Raw genomic sequence first — 14,718 nt, forward strand, 5'->3', positions numbered from 1 at the left:
GCCCGTAGGGTTATAACCTATTTTCATTACAGGTCGCATGACATTTCTTACGTTGAATTGTAGTACCTATAAAGGACTTATACTGAACTCTCTAAACAGCATTTCTACATTCCAGCCACAAAGCAAACGTGTCACCTGTAAAGTGCCGGTTCAACTGGTAACGACTTCGGAACGGTCTGACGTCACGAACGTAAAAACTGTCTCAGGAAAATCGTCTTCGACAAAACTCGCAATATGCATGTCGAGAAGAGCGCTTGCTATAAAATTCCGCCAACTTTATTTCACTTTTATAAATATTAAACAGACTTCTCTTAAAAACAGAACAGTATTATAAAAAAAAGTTTGCAGTGCAACGATCCTTTAAACAGTTTAAACTTTCGTCACAAAAATGAAACCTTTAAAGTTGAATCATGAAAGAGTAGAAACAAAGTGAAGCCACAACAATATGTTTTGAAACAAAAATTCCCTCAAGGCATGCATGTTAAAGTTCAACGGGAGGGGCACCGTGTAGAGCTGTTGAGGACTCTCCGTCGATGATGCTCATCGAAGCCTTTCAACTCGCCCCGGCAATTGCCTTTGCTCCAAAAGAAACACTTTACGTTTCCCTCTCAGTGCCTTTGTATCAAGGCGTCAATCACAACGTTTGTCGATATCGTGATTCCCCATTTCATTGTGCATGTTATTAGAGGTCATATTCAGAAATAAAAATGCAATAAATACCAATTTACATCAGCAAACGCTATCCCTACATTGATTCAAATATTCATTTTACAGTAACATTTCAACATAGTAAAGGACAGTATAGATTACTTAGGTATTATGAGAGACGGAGTCTGAACTAATATAATCTCAAACATCAAGGATAAAAAGAGGAACGGATAAAGTTTCCTCCATATTATTATTAGATCACAGACAGCTTTGTTGTTCCTAATAGGGGTTGACATTGACTTCTGCTTTCCTCAGTAAGTATATTACCTACCTAGTAAACAATCAATCGATACGCAATGTTATTCGTACAAAAGGAACAGAAATAAATATATTCTCATAATGGAATACAAAACAGTTTCGTAAAAATACTAGTGCTTTCTTTTACTCGTCGTGTACATGGCAACAGAAGCCTTTGAGTTTGTTCAAAAAAATTAGCATATAATGCAAAGTAGGTACGTATTTTGCCTAACGTGGCAGCGCAGCGGTGGATTTGTAACCTGATGAACGTCTCTGAGTGAGACCGATGTACATACTAACACACGAAATTTGAAACAATTTTCAAGCAAAATAACGAAGGTAATACTTTACAACCACGAGGTTGGCAGGCAGCCAGCAGTCCGGCCGACAGTTTAAATAGTTTTATTAAATGCATCGCGCTTGAAACTCTTAAGGGCATTATGACTTGATAAGTTAAGAACTTATAAGCGAAAGCATTGAATACAAATTTTGAGACTTTATTACATCCCAAAGTTCCGAGTGCATTTATTAGATTGCCTAAGAACTTCATTAATTACCTACGTAAATTACCTTTTTAGAACATTCATCAGACCAAAGTAAATAATTTTGCTAATAGGCCCGTTACTTTTTCAAGTAAGTAATAGGTAGGTACCTTATACATATCTACAAGGTGCCCGCCCTTGTTAAAACGTCAAGAGCAAATCTGCTCTCAAGTTGCTTTGACCCAAGTCCCGACCCTACTTATCGGCCTGATTGTATCTCTATTTGGAAATTCCATTAATGAACTAGAAAATGCTGCTTGAATAGGATAATGTATGGGATGACCTACCTTTATATAATATCTAAATAGCTAATATACTCTTAATTAGGAGAATAGCAGTATGTCAGTGAGAGTTATGTATGTGTGAGTAAGTTTCACGTTTATTGATTTTATGTTTACGATGTAGTGTTGAAGTGATTCTTACCTGATTGACGAAGATAAATACAGTATTGTTTTTAAAGTAATGTGCGTGTATGTGTATTTCTTTGGCACGCCCAAAGAAACCTGAATAACTTGATGGATATTAATGTGTGAAAGTGGTTAGATTAGACACAGTTTTGTATTAGTACATAGTTTTTTAGAGTGATTTTCTAAAGCGAATCATATTATCTGCGAGATGTTTTCGGACGTCCCCTAAACACTTGATGCGAGAAATATTATTACCACCTCTCTAGAGATAACGAACCTCCTTTGATCCGCCGGTCTCTTCCACTAGGTTGAACTACTGAAGTCATTAGCCGAATATGATTCATTTTCTAACAACTCTACAAACTCTGTATTAACTGTCAGATGTTTTTAATGATTATTGAAGTCTTTCCCCAAATCTCTAGTCTAGTCCCAAATCATTCTGAAACTGTAAATTCCAGTTTTCTTTTCAATAACGACGTTAAATACTACTTTCAATAAATTAATTAAGAAACCTCTCCTTTTAATGGTTTTAAATATAGGATTTCACACTAAACTTAAGATTCAAATTAGTAAAAGTTTTATTATTTTGACAATTAAAAAATAAAGATAAACTAGACTAAGTAGCTAAGCAATATCTTTCATGCCAAGATTGCCACGTGCTAGACCAAGTATGCCTCCTATGGGATATGTAAAGCATATTCTACATTTCACACCGGCCGCAATAAAATGTCGTGTAATCAGAGCACATAATAATTGGGTCTTATGACCATGGTCTAACATCAATACTTATGACCAAATGCTCAAGTAGGTAATATAACTTTTCTAATGCAATATACCTACATAATATACTCGTACCTAACAAAGACCCTTAAGTAGGAAAACTTGGCCTAAAACGACTTTGTAATGTACTTCCGTTTCCGTTCCGAGATCGACTTTTGAAACTTTTCAGTGTACATAAATTATTCAACAATTCAAAGGCTTGAGTCGCTTGGGCGTAGGTATTAATTTGGTAATGTCACTTTGGTTTGAACACTGGATATTGACAATGACATGGTTCAAATCAACGCTGCAACCACGCTGCAAACGGTATCGCAAATCGGTTTGTTCTTTTCTTTATACTAACTGCTAAAATAAAAAAATACGATTATCCATATTTGACACAAAACCTTTTTGTAAGTAAATAAATGTTTTACTATTTGACGAAGTAGGTAACTCGCGGTAAGTTATTGGCGTCCGATACGAATAATCGAGTTAAAAGAGGTAATGTTCGAACCATCAATACACAGAAATAAATAGGTAAGGTTATTTTAGGGCAGCTGCGAGTAATGGTCTCGTCGGGGGTATTTTCGTAACGAGATCACATTTAGTATTTATTCCTACGTCTAGGTTTTTCACGTTTTTATAGTGCCTACCTATGCCCAAAAGTGCGATGTTTATAGGCGATGTTTATGGTAATGATAGTTTCATGTATAATCGAAAAGATATTGAACACTTTGTTTGATTGATCGTATGTTGGATAAAACCAATTCAATGAAAAACTAAGTTCCAAGTATGTAGAATAACATTTTAATAATATTCTTAGCATGTTTACCATAGCAAATATTTCTACACGACCCTTGCCAAATCATTATACTTTTTAATGCGGACATGAAAGTTGTTATGTCCAAATCCCGGAGGGCCCCACTTACCCGGAAAAGATGCTGAACTAGTTTTCGGTTGGGTTTCCCAATGTGTGTTTACGATGGAATATTGAGATTTATTTGGTTGTCACATACAGAATGTTTTTTTTTTTTTTCGATACGATCGAGTATATGATTCAAAAAAAATAAACGAATCAGTGTTAGTTACTACTTACTTGTCTTTTTAGCCAATTGACCTACTGTGGTATCTAACATAGAAACATATACAGTGTGGAAAGATAAGTCGGGCCCTGGAGGGAAACTACCTTAAATCCTTAAGCTGGCTCATTTTACTTAAAGGAGACATTCCTTTATTTTTAAAAAGAAACAAAACTGCATTCAAAGATTTTCTAAAACTCGCTTGCCTCGCCCGGGACTCGAACCGACTAAAAATTCCAAAAAATAAAAACTCGCGATTTTATTGTACTAGTCGATACAGTTAATGTTAATGATAACATTTCTCCAAGAAACATTAGGTCTTAAACTCGTCTGTCGTACAAAATATCCATAAAATCTAATATTTAGTACTCAAGATTTTTTTAGACAAGCCAAATTGAAGAAAAAAAGAAAAATACTTTTAATGCAGTTTTGTTTCTTGTTAAAAATAAAGGAATGTCTCCATTAAGTAAAATGAGCCAGCTTAAGGATTTAAGGTAGTTTCCCTCCAGGGCCCGACGTATCTTTCCACACTGTATAACTGGCCTAAACTAGGATAATAATTAACCTATCATCATTGATTCCGTGTGAAAAAAACTTTTAGCATAATTCTTGCACAAAGCTACAAACGAAGAGGTCCCCAGACTTGCCCATTATTCATAGGATTGTCTGGTCTTGTATTATTCTTATTGGGCTATTCATTTACGCTGGCATTTAGAAATTATTTACGACGCTACGTCGGCATGAGAGGAATGTAACCCAGGCCGTATATTCCCAAAGGATATAGCCGGGATCGTCGAGTTTTTAAAGCTCTTACCTGAACATCATCGCAGGGCTTTCCCAGGTGAATCATAAAGGAGATCCCGAAGTACCGCTTTTTAACAATTCATACCATAATAATCTCATTAATCTCACAGACTTAGATTTTCACGGAAGTGACCTGCCATGTCACTAACCCAAACGGAAAATTAGGGTTAATTGCGATTAGCCCTGTTAACATGCGATCGATGTTTTCCTTCACCAAATTGCAACTGGTAAATAACAGTTTCAATAATACTCATTGGGCTCAAGGAGCCTGGATTCGAATCCACAAACATAGGTTGAACTTGTTTCCTGGCCTTAAGTTCCATAAAACTATGTATGTGTGTCACTTTATTGTACATACACATGTTTACATAAAACAGAAAAAACGAATAAAAATAAAATATGTTATGTACTAAGGCGAACTCATCCCTAAAAGCGATCTTTTCCAGCTAACCTTTGACAAAATTCGATGAACTATGCCGTATGCGTAATTATAATTAATCGTAACCTGCACGTAGGCCAAGAAATTCAAAGGAATTAGTTTAATGTTTACTTTATAATGACACACACTTAGACTTACCTATTATTGGTAGTTACATATGTACTGTACATAGGCTAAAGAAGATGCATAATCGTAGAGGGCATTAATGTTGGTTAGTCATGTTATACTTAACACTGGCGATTGGAATCACACCTAGGGTTGCCAGATGGTCGGGATTCGGCGGGATCCTCCCGATTTTTAGCATGTGTTCCCGATTCCCGACAAAGTGAAGATTGTCCCGAAAAACAGCATCACGTTATAAAACAATAATTTCAAGTTCTGAACTGTCGTCGAGCGAACCAGCGACCCGCGTCGAGCCCGTCAGCGCGCACACGGGGCGCGCGTGGCGAGATTGGGCAGAGCAGCTGACTTAGTGCCAATAATGTAAAATATAGTTGTTTTTAATACAATTAATTTCATTTGAATGGTTCATTTTCCCGACTTAAGGCCCAAAATCCCGAAAAATTTATATTTTTTCCCGATAACAGCGCCTTTCGATCTGGCAACCCTAATCACACCCGAGACCCGTAAATTCTCGTAGCTTACCAACCACTCGTTTAACATAAATCAGTAAAAATGTGATCTCGAACTCCGTAACCATCATAAGTTACACTTAAGTTGGTTTGTCTTTTGGTAAGCGCCTGAATAGTCCAGCTCAAATAGCGGGAAGCTGTAAACATTTTTATCTGAACAGTTGAGGTGTTCTAATTTAATACTGCCTCCGTCAGGCTCAGCAAAGAGAAAGCAATTGGTTTTACCTTAAAATTTCCATTTCTGCTTACGAGTAACAATATCCTGCCTATGCAAAAGACCGAAAAGACCCTACCTACCTACACTAACTAAAGTAACATTCAAGTATCGGAGATGTGCTCACCGAGTGCCGGCGACTGGCTGCCAGACAGCGTCGAGCGGCGCGTGCGCCGGTGGCGTCGGGTCCGTGCCTTCCGCGCCTGAATCGCCTTTGGCTTCCCATCCCTGTAACAAATCAATTGCTTTAGTACTTATTTTGTTTTAGTAAAAATTCGAAGGAAAAGCCGTGTGCCTCTAGTCTGCCTGCAGTGTGTTGTGTATATTTATTGACTCGTTGGAGGGATAGTTGGACGGCCGCGTCTCTATACAAACGTAATCCTCATTTTCCTCCCTAGATATTGACATTATGGAAAATATTTATATACAAATTTATTGTATAGGTACCTACCTAATCTACCTTTGTAACAGTTGAGATCAGCTCCACTGGTACTTCACTGGGTCGCAACAACGTAGGCATGAAACTGTTAATATTGAGAACCTCAGGGCGCCTTTACTGGGTTGTAATGTAAATGAAAAGATGTAGAAATTCTGGAGAAAGTCTTTATTTAACACTGAGTCACACAGCTACACTTATATTGTCCACTGACGTTGAGTTGAGTTCAAATTAAGTTTTTAACTAACCTTGGTTATTCCTAAAGCACTCGCGAACACTCTTTATTTATTACACATACGGAATCCACTACGCAGACGCCGATGCCTTCAGGAAACAGGTCCAAGGTCAAGCGGTGATGTCGTGGATGACCAGCTCGGACACCAGATGCCGGCCGGAGCTCAATCCTCGAAATCGTTGTAAGGTCTATGCCCCTTTGTTCGATTATTTTTGAGTGTTGGAAGAAGAGTTTATATTTTCGAGCGAAAACATTCTCCATACAAATTCTACACATGTAATACTTAATATAAAACTCTAAAAAAATCAAACGAAGGGAAAACGAAACAAAGAAGCTGTGTTTAATATTCATCAAATAGCGTATAAAATATTTTCTATAATGTTAATAATCAGAGAGGAAAATGGGGAGTACGCTTGTATGGAGAAGCGGTCACGTGACTTCGTCCCCTTTTCGTTGAAAGATACACGAAAAGGAGTCGATAAGCTAACCTTTCCTTAATTAAGTAGGTAGGTATAGTGCATTAAAAATGTACGGCTCTTCGTGACCGTCTTCGAGAAAACATGTTTGAAAATGGATTTAATTATTCTTAAATACTAGTTTATTCGACACTAGAAAGGTGTCGAAGCCAGGTTCATATGTCTCATAACATTTGTATATCGATATCAATTCCACCGTTTTCGTCAGAAGCTAATATGTACAGATGTAAAGTGCATAATTGTTTTCCTTCGTATTTTGACGGAAACATACGAATGTGTCTTGCTATTTCATTCAGTCTCGGTACAAAAACTACTGAGGTTGACCGAAGTAGCATGACAAATACGAACGTTTCCGAGAAAATACGAATCCTACTTATATTATCTAGGGGCCTAGTAAAGATGACAATCATACATCGACAAACGCCAAACCAAAAGAAATAATGTATCGGGTTGAAAGATGCTACGAGCAGTCATGTGACTATTTCCATACATTGTTTAAGTTTCGATTGGCGTTTCTTATCAACGACAGTCATATTGTCTAGGCCCCCAAGATGACAATTAAGGACATTAAGACTTATCCAAGTTGAAGTGCTCGTCACTGTCCCAGTACTTGACTGTCATCTTAAAACTTAACTCGTTGTCAATAGTGGTGCTATTGGCTATTAGCATGACAAAGTCGAGCACAGCTTGTAGTATTGTTGTTCATACAGGTTGGTACGATGACAGATGTCATCTCAATACAATTGAGCGACTGGCTTGGCGACTGGTCTGGCCTAGTGGGTAGTGACCCTGCCTGTGAAGCCGCGGTCCTGGGTTCGAATCCCAGTAAGGGCATTTATTTGTGTGATGAGCACAGATATTTGTTTCTGAGTCTTGGTTGTTTTCTATCTATTTATGTATTTGTATATTATATATATCGTTGTCTGAGTACCCACAACACAAGCTTTCTTGAGCTTACTATGGGACTTAGTCAATCTGTGTAAGAATGTCCTATAATATTTATTTTATTTTATTATTTTATGTTTATTAATTTTGCGAGATTATGCGTTCAATACATTTAATGGCGATGACATATGTCATCGTACCCAAGCTGTACCTATATGAACAACTATAGAATTATTGGATACCTACCTACTGCAAAACGACTTAAATTCGATAACATTAATAAATATAGCAGTGTAACAAATACCTATTTCATTATTACGATAACATGCGCTGCATACAGTAATTAAAAAAGGGAGCCCGTAAATTGTAACATTAATTGTGCTTTTTTTCCGATCAATATTACTGGCGCCGACCTTGTAATTGAGTGATACGACTTCCGATAGGTACTCCACGAGTTGATTAAGGTTTAGCTTGGATACTAGTCTAGTATAAACTATTACAATACATATGCTACTTGACCGCACTAGTGGGATAATTAGCACATTACGCAACTATGTCGAAAATTTAAAGGGCCATAATATACTGTAAAATTTAGTACGATACATGTGCAAATAGGTCGAAGGTAGGTAGCTAAAAAGATTTACTGAAAGTATTTCTACATTTTCTACCAGTCATACATTCATACTGCAACAACTACAATTTTCACCACTGAAAATTCACGCATATTCATTTGTTCATAAATATAACTTAGCAACATTTTATTTCATTTTATTATGCATTCTATTTCCGTCATAATCCGCAACATATTATTTTAACAAATTAAGTTCTTAATTCCCCACGCTTGGGGACAAAATTCACTTCTGCTACCCTGTGTTTTCTAACAACGCTACTAATAATGTTGGTTACAATGTACAACTAGGTACCTACGTTTATCGTAAATATATTTATAAGATGGTACGTTAAAATAAACTGTTCATTCAACAATAATTACCTACGACTAAAATACAGGAGTAGATATTTCATATTGACTTATCAATAAATATTATAGGACATTATTACACAAATTGACTAAGTCCCAAAGTAATCTCAATATTTAAGGCGACGATATATATACTTACCTAATATATAAATATTGAATTACCTAGAAAACATGACTCAGCAGGAACCAATTTAATATCCGTGCTCATCACACGAATAAATGCCCTTTCCATGCATTAAACAAAACAAGGTTGCAATTGGAATTAATTTAAATCATACTGAAATCCCATATATCTTATAGGTAATATACCTATTATAATTGTAAATAATTTTTGTGCTAACCGTCACAAATTATTTAAATGGAAATGCCATTAAATTGAACGCAGCGATAAAATGGAGGTATAATTGTTATTTTAAGCAACGACGACTATTTTACGCTTAGGACATTTAGTCTGCATTTGGTAGCTTACCAGGGTTAAAAAATCCGTGGAGTTTATATAGGTATAATATTAAGTTTTATATAATTCCAAAGTCAAATAGAAACACCTGCTTTTTTCGAAGTTTGCGAAAAAGTAGGTACAATTTCACTCAGCCCAAAGCTTTCCCAACAAACAAAGTTACGTCACAGTCACAGCCCGCGGCAACAGTCAGATGGCAAATAGGTATTCCAAATTTCGTCGAACCCTCGAAGGTTAGGTATTAGTTAAGTACAGCTAAATTATAAAGACTGGTAATCTTAATATAAGTGCACGTCTGCACGTGCTTTATCATGAAAACGCGTCCCCATCCTTTCAATTGTAGGGAGTAGGGCGAGCTTTCAGTGCTTTCACCGATAGCATTATCAATTGATGGGTTGACATTAGGGAAATCTCAATGTCATGTAGATAGATGCCTTCTGTGACCCACTTTGTCATCTACTTATTACCGTCACGCCATCTATGCGTCATCTATAGTTTCACTAGCAGCTAGACCATTCGAATTACGAATGCAGTAGCGACGTAAACGACGGTTCAAAGCGCCAAATAACGTAGGTAGAGGTACCAGACCTTATAAAACAAAGTCCTCCGAAGCGTCTGTCTGTTTGTGTGTATGTATGTTCGTGATAAACTCAAATACTACTGAGCGGATTTTCATGCGGTTTTTACCTATCAATAGAGTGATTCTTATGTAAACCTAGTATAGACCAACAGATTGACAATCTATATTAGTAACTTGTCTCGGTGATTTAGGTTTATATTAGTTTTTATTCCCGTCGCAGCCACGCTTGGTTTGCTGTTCCTCTTAACTCGGTAAATTGTAAATTTACTGTCGTAATTTAAGGGTTTGTAGAGAATTGGGAACCTGCTGTTTTAAATAATCAAATACGCGATTACGGAATTTGGGGATAATTACAGTGAGTAATTAATGAAGTAATAGTATGATTTTGATGACGTTAGTAACTGTAACTGTTAGATATATATCGATTTTTTTTAATAGCCCGTTTTACATACTAGAACAAATTAAATTATTTTCAGAAAATATTTTAATTTATTATTATTTCGAGTAGTCACACTACTATATAAATTATAAACTGAAATAAATGTCATATACTCAGAAAAAGCGACCCAAGCCTCTAGTGCCCCAGGCTGGAATCGAACCAGCGTCCTTTGCTATCGCGGCAGGTGTGTGGGCCTGTGCCTGGTTCGATTCCAGCCTGGGGCACTAGAGGCTTGGGTCACTTACACTTTCTGAGTATAATAATATAATTATGTAGGTAAACAAACCAAAAGTATACAGTTAAGATACGCGACCCGGCCACCGCGCCCCGCGCCCCACGGCTGGTTGGTCAAATGGTCAGTGACACCTTCTTGTAACTCATGAGGCCCTGGTGCTTGCTCTTAGTTAAATTACAATTTTGGACAGTTTTTTTCTCGATTTTGGCCACAGTAGCCTAAGCGGTGTTCGTAGTCTATGGATCTTGCTATATTACGGGTGTCACATGCGCGTTTCTGACTTCTGAAGCAATTTTATTGTTTCTACTATAGAACCTAATAAATATTTTGTAAATTGGCAGCAATGCACTTTGTACTCATCTGTCAGAGATGACAATTAAAATTAGGTTGGCAACAATGTATTTCATACAATATTTTTTAAGTGGTGATCACACAAAATATCGTAAAAGTACCAAAAAGATACTGAGTGTATGCACAAATACTTTGTTGGGGAATAGACTAAAGACTTGTCTTGACAACTATAACACAGGGGTTTAAGTGTGTGTACGACGTTTTTAAATGACAAATAAAAGTACGGGAGTAGAAAAATAAATAAATAAACCAACATAGGAACCAATAAACTTTGTGGCGACTTAAGAGAGCCTACCGCAAATATACAAAATCAAAATTTCGTTACCTGCGTCTCTATCAGTCTTAAGCGATAGAAAGGAAAATAGACGAAAGAAAATGATTCGCAGTAGTCCCTTAGAAAGTAGCGCCGCGATCACGTGTAGGTAGTTCCTAAGTAGTATGTTTCCAGCAAGAAAATTAGCGACATGACGTGAAAACATCATGGAACTGGAACTATCGGTGTGAACGTACGATAACAGTGTCGGTATAATTTTTAGTGTCTATATTTAGTTTAAGTAGACTTGAATTTCGTATGTGTTAAATTCCTGAACTGTCTCATACAGGTCTCATATTATAATAGGTGGTCGCATGGATACTTGAAAATATTTAATTGAATTAGATTTACCTACCAAGTCTATTATTCATCTCGACACTCGGCAGCAATTACACTATTTTATATGTACCTAGAGTCCAATGGAAAGACCACACATGTGTTTATTTTTAGTCAAAATATAAATCAAACACTCTGACCAAGTTGTCAAATAGGTAGAGACAAACCAAAGAAAGTCTGCAGCGCAATAATTTGACATCGAATTAAAAAACTACATATGGCAATGTTTTTTAAGCAGTCAGTAAACGTCATGCACTATGGTATGTGTTTGTCAAAATCGTTTAAATATTCATTGTGTTTTGTGATGAACGGAATAAACATGGTGAAACCTTACAAAACCAGCGTGCGGGAGTTACTTTTCCGCATGACGAATAATTTTACACTTGTAAAAAGTCAGCACGAGGCGATTCAAGCTGAAAAACGACAATGTTTACAAAATTTGGAGTTGATGACGGGTAAGTGGAATGAAACATCTTAATACTTCACCATATGTACCTACTTAGATAATATAATATTGGTTTAGACTAAGGTTTCACAGCAAATTGAACACACCTAATAGGCATACTTATGAACTTCCTCTAACATTTCGAGAAACTCATTGGTACTAGCCGGGTTTTGAGCTCGAACCCACAACCTCCATGCTTATGCTCACGGCATGGGTACCTACTAGTTAAAGCTAAAATTAATTTTTAATATATGTTTATTGTTTTAATGGTTTATTTCGTTTTTCCGAAAACTTTAGTTCGCAAATTGCGGGTAATTTCTCTGTCAATCTAATTACGCCTTAATGGGAGTAAAAGAGAAAGATGCTCGCATATTGAGAACTTCGGTGTTCGCGGTAGGCCCTCTGTACCTATTTACCGCCGTCGCGGATATTACAAAAGCTTATTAATTTTGATGAAGCCAAATGTCACATTCTGCCAATATTATTTATCAATATTAGTATATGTCTACATATTAATAGTTACATCTATTATTGGAATGAAATTTATTTTACCATAAAAATTAAGCTGTGCATACAGCTTAATTTTTTCATAGACGGTAAATATGGTAGAAATTTCACAAGTATCAAGACTATTTAATCCATTTTCTGTGGTGTTGTCGCATACTGATTTTTAAAAACTACTTTTAATCTAGCGCTGCAGACTTTCTTTGGTTTGTCTCTAAATACCTACTAGTTTTTGTGTGACATGTATCCGTTTAAATTTAAACTCCTTCTCCAAATATTTTCAATTTTAATAACGGTACATGAATACCACAGTAAACTGCCTGTGGGGTTGGTCTGTGATTAATACTAGTTACACTTATAGTACAAAAAGTAACAAAAGTATTCTGATGCTTTACATTTTATAATACAACACAACTTGCCAGCACAACACAAGATACAAGTTTTTGATTATTGAATTTGCACTACGTTATTGAATTAGTTTTTGGTGTGTAAGATCCAAGCACTAATCAAGGTTATTCAGTAACGCGAACCGTGTCTTCGGCAGTGAATGAGTTAATATAATGCTAAAATAATGCTGATTCAGGGAGCTTAATAGCCTGGAGGGTTTTTATTGATTTCTACCTTAACCTACTTAAACAATAATTGTTTATATTTCTCTTTAGATAACCTAGAACTAGACTACTAGACTAGAACAATTAAAAGCCAACTAGCAACACAATTTCGACATGTATGTGTCACATCTCTATTTAAAAAAAAATCTTGTCTATGTCTTACTTCCAATGGTTTCATTTCGCATTTTCCTAAGCCCTTAAATATTAATTAAAACATTAATCTGCTTAATATTAGAGGTATCTAAGAGCCTTTGAGTCTAACCGCGGCCTAATTACCTAATTCTCAAACTAAAAGCCCAACTCCAATATGATCTCTAGATAGTATCCAAAACATGTGCCCTTTCAGTCTGAACCTCATTAAAAAGATTAATTATCGAGCCCCAATATAGTAAACCAGTATATAATGTTTATTTTCCACTGCTTTAACGAAAATTCCATTTGTTTTTTTTAACAATTAATATAAACATTAACAGACTCAAATCATCGGGAGAGAACTGAAAAATACTACCAAGGTAACAAGAGAAACATTTGATTTATTTGGGGTTGAGAGGGAATCAAGGACTTTTTTTTAGTTAGAAACTTGAAATGTCATGCATTGTAAAATGATGAAACCTACTGCTGACTTTTGCTGCACAATGTTCTACAACTGTCCTGCTCATGTAGAATAATATAAATAACAACCAACAACAACATACAAATCCACGCATACGAAGTCGCGTGCAGTGCAACGGCTAGTACTTTTATAAATTGTGAATGGGTTCAAATTTTGCGTCCTCGATCGCTGGTAGGATAGACAAAACTGCAAGTTCATATTAAACGTAAATATATATACATATAATGCTGGGCCTTCTTTGGCACTTTTTCTTTGGTACCTTATTAAAGAGAAAAAAATGGTAGAGTTAGACCAAGAAAAGTCTGCGACGATTTTGATAGCATAGGTACGCAGTGCAAGTGTTATTTTTATGTCATAATCATAGAAGTTTGACGTTTAAAATAACACTTGCACTGCGTGTGCTATCAAAATCGTTGCAGACTTATCTTGGTCTAACTCTAGAACCCGAACCCATTACAAAATTGGCTAAAGTTTTTAAATCTATGGAAGAGAATAAAACTGCGTGAAAATCATTTGAAAATAGAACAGTTACAAATGTTGCACGGCTCACAGGTGCCTGTTTTATTACTTCCGGAAAATAGGGCGTCCGGTAGCCTTTTCAGTTTTGTTTTTGAAAAAGCTTCGACGTATAGAATAGCGTAACCTACTACATACGCTTGCTTTGGAGGCATATTCAGTGTTTTTAAAATGTAACTTTGGTTACAATATGGTATCAATATGTACGTAACGCTTGGGCTTAAAATATCTGTGCGACAGGGACGGAGCGAGATGAATGCTGTTGATGTTGGTATCATATTTTCAAAATCGAAATACACCTAGGCTAGGTACGACTTAACAAAGACGAACCATTTCAGTAACGACTTTTTTCTTAAATATCGGTTGTTTGCACAAAGCTCTTTTTCACAAACGATGTCAACCTGCATGAAAGCATTTTTTTGAAACAAAAGATCGAAAATGTTATTGAGTATCATTATCATTAAGTATATAAATGATAAAAAAGGG

At 36.1% G+C, this 14,718-nt stretch overlaps 1 protein-coding gene across 1 annotated transcript in view; it reads right to left on the minus strand.

Annotated features, from left to right (window-relative positions):
• Window positions 1-14,718, minus strand: part of LOC134651069 (uncharacterized) — a 68,761-nt gene that overhangs the window by 24,429 nt on the left and 29,614 nt on the right. Inside the window, exon 2 of the mRNA XM_063506056.1 lies at window positions 5,949-6,049. Coding sequence (XP_063362126.1) covers window positions 5,949-6,049 — 101 coding nt within the window. The remainder of the gene's footprint in view (window positions 1-5,948; window positions 6,050-14,718) is intronic.

Source organism: Cydia amplana, chromosome 9 (assembly GCF_948474715.1).
Source record: "Cydia amplana chromosome 9, ilCydAmpl1.1, whole genome shotgun sequence".
NCBI classification, from domain to species: domain Eukaryota; kingdom Metazoa; phylum Arthropoda; class Insecta; order Lepidoptera; family Tortricidae; genus Cydia; species Cydia amplana.